The following is a 5,000-nucleotide window of genomic DNA, read 5'->3' as shown; positions in this document are numbered from 1 at the left end:
TTAACATGATTAACTACAAACCAAAAAAATCACAATGTCTATTAACTTAACATTATTGATACACGACAGAATGTGTGATTCTAAAAATTGATATTGTTTATGCACGTCCGATTTTATTTAATGTGTAATGAAATAAAAATGAAAATAATACGTGGATGTAATTTGCTTACTGAACAGCATGCTTTGCGACATTCTCAGCGAGTTAGCATTGCAACCCAAAAGATCTTCAACGCTCAAATGTGAAACTCAAGAAATTGCTTATCTTCATGATGACAGTTTTGTTACAACATTAATAGGAGAACGAGTATTTTATTGGCTGACCGTTGTGTCATTTGCGGTTTATTTTGATGGTATTCTCAGCACACACATCCTATTGGTGTGTTTGTGCACGTGATTCGCGCAGCAGGAAGCGCAGATATTCTACATGTAAATAATCCGGAAAAGAGAGCCGTCGCTGTGTTGGACATGAGATATGAATGTGACGCTGTGTGAGGGGATACGAAACCTACCTAACTCGAGGTTATGGATATCAGATAGACACGTTCTTCCCCACTTAGTGGCCTGAGGTCAGTGCTATGCTTCTTTTAATTTAACGTGTTGAATTTGCCTGTGGAAGTGTCAGAAGTCATTGGGGTGCGGCCTGTGGAAGCTAGCTGGCTAACGTCAGTGCATAGCACACCAGCTGAATTGACAACACAAATCGCTGTCCAAGGATGCTTATTGTTCAGTGTCTTTTCAGTTCCCGGTAGCTATTCAGAACGCTCATTAACTTGACACGTATTTTAAATATGTATCATGCTGTAGGCTAGTGCCTTCAACATTGCATTAGCTTTTGAGTTTAGAGCTAATGTTAGCTAACTTGCTTTGCAAACTGGTGAAAGTACCAAGTATGGCTGCATTGATTGTCTGGTACACAACTGAATTCGTTAACCATTAAGTTAGCTGATTCCAGGTAAAGTAGGCCTACTGATTTCATGTTGTCTCAGACCTCTGACCATTTTAATGGACCTCCCTGCAGAGGGTAACGTCATACGTCGCACATAGAACATGGTTTTAAGCCATCACGAAATTGAATGGTAGTCTCAATGGTAGCATTGTTTTTTCAATCCGGTGTTGTCAAGAACGCATTCCCTCTCGTTTCACATTACTGATTTTATTGTCAGCAACTTTTCTGAAGTGTAACGTTATGATTTATGTGATTTGTTGTTGTCCATTTGCTGATTTGCTAAGCCCTCAACTAAGCTGGCACCGTCACACACATTCACCCGCCAGTTGAGACTGTTATGAAAATCACCTCCACTGACGATTATATTATCCACGTTATAACGTAATACGTTACACTGTAGTATACACAGTATTTGTTTTTAATGCCTTTGTCCTATGTGCTGTGATCTCTCTACTGAAAATCACGAGTTATGTGGAGCACAACCAACGTTTTGGCATGGCTGTAGATGTTTTGATTTAATACTCATTGATGGTTTTGATTGTGATCCTGATCTTTGAAGTAGCCTACCTATGTCTCAGGTATTTCCCTGGAGTAGATTTTGGAAACCTGTAACAGCCTGGCCAGTGAGATGCACAAGAGACAAGTGTAGTCTGATTTGTTTTTATGGATTCTGTTATGGAAAGTTTGTCTCATTGCAGATTTATCAGAACATTTGACAGCTGATTCTTTTAAACAGAGGTTGACTGTTTCCTTTTGAATGGAGTGTGAATGTGAAATTATTAAGAAAGGCCAAGGTGTCTTTGAGGAAGCCTAATTCAAGTAATGGCTACTATAAGACAAATCCATATTCATTTTAGCACACTGATCTGCAATTTTCGTTCTTAGAATTATTATGTACAATATAGGGACACATTGTGTAGCATAGTTTGGAGTCTGAGATGTGTTTAGGCTCATGCCTCAAACAACAATAATTAAATGCCATGTCCAATGCGCAGTAAAGAAAACAAAACTAAAAGTAGCTTTAAGTGTTACTCACACTATCAGCATCTAGGTTAGCTGGTAGATTAAACCTCAGAAATATCTTTGCCACTGCCACACAACGTAACATACCCAGTGCAGCAAAATCACACACACTAACAGCCCTTATTCTCCTCGTCTTGCTGTTAAGAGGATCACCTTTTCACATGACTGTACACACTGAGATGCAGATTATCACTAAAGCAAAGATTATTACTGAGTCCCTCTCTTTCACTCTCTCACACACACACACACACACACACACACACACACACACACACACACACACACACACACACACACACACACACAATCTCTCTCTCCATCACAAAAACACATTGTGTATTCTCAAACACACACAATCTCCCTCTCAATCAAAAAAACACATGGGTATTCTCAAACACATACACATTCAAATGATTTTGGTATGTGTGGAAAAAAAGAAGATTTTGGCCACTCTGTGACTGACAGAGACTGGGCAGCTGACACTGTTTAATATTTCATACATGGACATACAGGGCAGCATACAGGGCAGTGTTTGTAAGTATTGTCTGTGTGGGCACTGTTGTGTGTAGGGCTTCAAAAGATTTCAGTGTATCTGCTGTGTGTGGGCTCTGCGAGTGAACATGGGCTTTGTTTTCAGTCTGCACTGTGCATCAGTATCTGCATCCATTTGAAGCCATGTTTTTGATCAGTGGCCATCTATTTTTCTTGGCTGGAGCCAATACGTTGTGTGTGATTTTTAAAAATATATATAATTAGAATATAATATAAATCATATAGAATTATTTACCGTTTTGGTCGAAGTCTGTGAGTTTTTGTGACGTGAACGGCATCTTTAATTAGGATCACACAATATAGGCTAACAGATGTGAAAAGCACTCTGGTGCTTACAGTACACCACATTATGATGCTTTGTGAGGTTGCTGTTTGGTGTTTAAGTGTGAACTTTATATGTGAATGAACATTGTTTAAGCTAGGAAGCAGAAACATATTTTCTAAAATGCTGTCCAAGGTGTACACATTTGTTTGTCCCAAAACACCAGAGATGGCTGGCTTCATTTAGAAATGTAGCTTTCTGGGCCGTGGTTAAGTCCTGCTGGATGGTGAATATATAACTGGTGTCATTGCTTTGGTATAACTTGACTGTGTGTGTTAATCTGGTGGATCAGGTGCTTAAATAGTTTTTGTCTGTGTATGCACCATATGTCCCTCTCTATGTTCACTCAATTCTAAGATTGGAGTGGAGATGGAATCGAGCAAACCCAACAACACCTTGCCCTATGGGCTGGATGACTTGGAGGACTACCTCAACCAGCGGGACTCCAATTCAGTCTGGCTGTTAGTGGGTAAGTGTGTGAAGAGTGAAGGATGTGGCACAGACTGTTTTTGATGGAGGGGCAATATTTGACATGGACAAGAGTGTGTCTCTAACTGTGTTGTGTGTGTGTGTGTGTGTGTGTGTGTGTGTGTGTGTGTGTGTGTGTGTGTGTTTATTCTGCAGCTACCATCTTGTCCTGCGGATGGATCATCTACCTGACCTACTACAACTCCCGCAACATTGGCCTCATCCTCACACTCATCATTAACAAGCTGTACAAGAAGGGATATATCCACATCGGTACTGTGAACTCTCAAGTGTAGTGTACATGTATATAATGTGTAATGTAGATGCCTAAAGTACTTATGATGATCGTGGAGTGATGGTATGCATTCATGTAAGGAGTCATAAATCTAGTGGGCATGCAGATATGCATGTTTAGATGTAACATGTTACTGCCTGTTGGTATCCAGTATTTCAGTTTCCTGCTAACATTCATGGTTCTTTAAGAGCTGCTTATGTGAGTGTCTTTTCTTTCTTTTTTTTTACAGGCTCATTTTCTTTTTCCGTGCTGTCGGGGAAGGTCATGTTCAGAGATGTTTACTACATTGATGAAGACATGTCTATTAGGTAACTACACCTACTGCATTCCATACTGGCATGACACGCGCACTCTGTGTTTACTCTTGCAACATGGAACACAGTGTGTTCTATTTTGCCTAGCTGATAATGCTGAAATAGCTTTATGAATATGTTTGATCTATTCCATTTTGTGTTAGAATACAAGATGGCTTCCTCATATTCCGCTGGTGGAAAATGTACAACCCCAAGCAAAAACAACATGGTGAGATTCCATAGGTTTTTTTCCTCCCACATTCCTCCTCTAACACACACATGCAACCACATGTCAGGGTAGGAACAAGTGATCTGGAGGCAACAGGTTGTTGAGGAAATATCCATTGCCGGTTGCTGCATCTTGTAGACATATTTAGGTCAACCACTGAACTCGGGATCACGTTTCAGGTTTTCAGTCACCTTGTTGGTCGTGTTTCAGTGAGCTCACGATCCCATCCTACCCTCTTAATTGGTGGCCATGTTGTTTGTTTTGGTTTGCAGACCCTAAGGCGGAGACGCGTCTGTACGTGACGGTGAATGGTTTTGAGTTCCACGTGTACAACCGAACGGACCTGTATGCTCGGCTACAGAAGACCTTTGGCCTGGAGCCCACTCTCATCCCCCCCAACAGAGATGAGGAGAAGGGCAGAGAGGAGCTGGACAAGCCTCTGGACAGGTCAGACAGCAGGAGCATGTCCTTTCCATACATGACCTGTAGCTGTACTGCCTACTGCCCTCTAAAAGAGATATTGAGATGGTCACGTGATGTCTTTGTTCTTATCTTGACCTCTGTTTTTGGCTTATCAGTGTCAACATCCAAGCTGAAGCACAGGACCCTTCATCATCCTGGAGGTCTCTCATCCCCGTGGTCAAATTCAACATCAGCACAGTAAGTTCCGCCTTAAAAGCATATGGACTGGAATGCATGCTTGTAATACACAGCGTAAGGCCAGTGTTTCACTGAAGCCTGTACACTACATCTCACCATAAGAATGCTCTCTCTTGCCCCCTCGCTCCCTCTCTTGCCCCCTCGCTCCCTCTCTTGCCCTCTCCCTTTCTTAGGGACGCGTTGCGTTTGGGAACCACCACCTGCCACAGACC

At 41.6% G+C, this 5,000-nt stretch overlaps 2 protein-coding genes across 4 annotated transcripts in view; both read left to right on the top strand.

Moving 5' to 3' along the window:
• c9orf72 (C9orf72-SMCR8 complex subunit) overlaps positions 1–150 on the top strand; it is a 6,947-nt gene extending 6,797 nt beyond the window's left edge. For all 3 annotated transcript variants that reach the window (XM_048227728.1, XM_048227727.1, XM_048227726.1), the window contains exon 10: positions 1–150. This exon is cut by the window's left edge and continues 1,039 nt beyond it. The gene's annotated coding sequence lies outside the window, so the exon portion shown is untranslated.
• Positions 151–426: 276 nt separating this feature from the next.
• kiaa1109 (KIAA1109 ortholog) overlaps positions 427–5,000 on the top strand; it is a 53,783-nt gene continuing 49,209 nt past the window's right edge. Inside the window, 8 exon segments of the mRNA XM_048228339.1 lie at positions 427–566; positions 3,201–3,312; positions 3,468–3,584; positions 3,836–3,914; positions 4,064–4,128; positions 4,401–4,575; positions 4,707–4,788; positions 4,962–5,000. The exon segment at positions 4,962–5,000 is cut by the window's right edge and continues 155 nt beyond it. Coding sequence (XP_048084296.1) covers positions 3,213–3,312; positions 3,468–3,584; positions 3,836–3,914; positions 4,064–4,128; positions 4,401–4,575; positions 4,707–4,788; positions 4,962–5,000 — 657 coding nt within the window. The 5' untranslated portion in view covers positions 427–566; positions 3,201–3,212.

This window comes from Alosa alosa, chromosome 19, assembly GCF_017589495.1.
Source record: "Alosa alosa isolate M-15738 ecotype Scorff River chromosome 19, AALO_Geno_1.1, whole genome shotgun sequence".
In the NCBI taxonomy this organism is placed as follows: Eukaryota; Metazoa; Chordata; class Actinopteri; order Clupeiformes; family Clupeidae; genus Alosa; species Alosa alosa.
The sequence above is the reverse complement of the archived record's forward strand: the minus strand, read 5'-3'. Positions and strand labels throughout refer to the sequence as shown.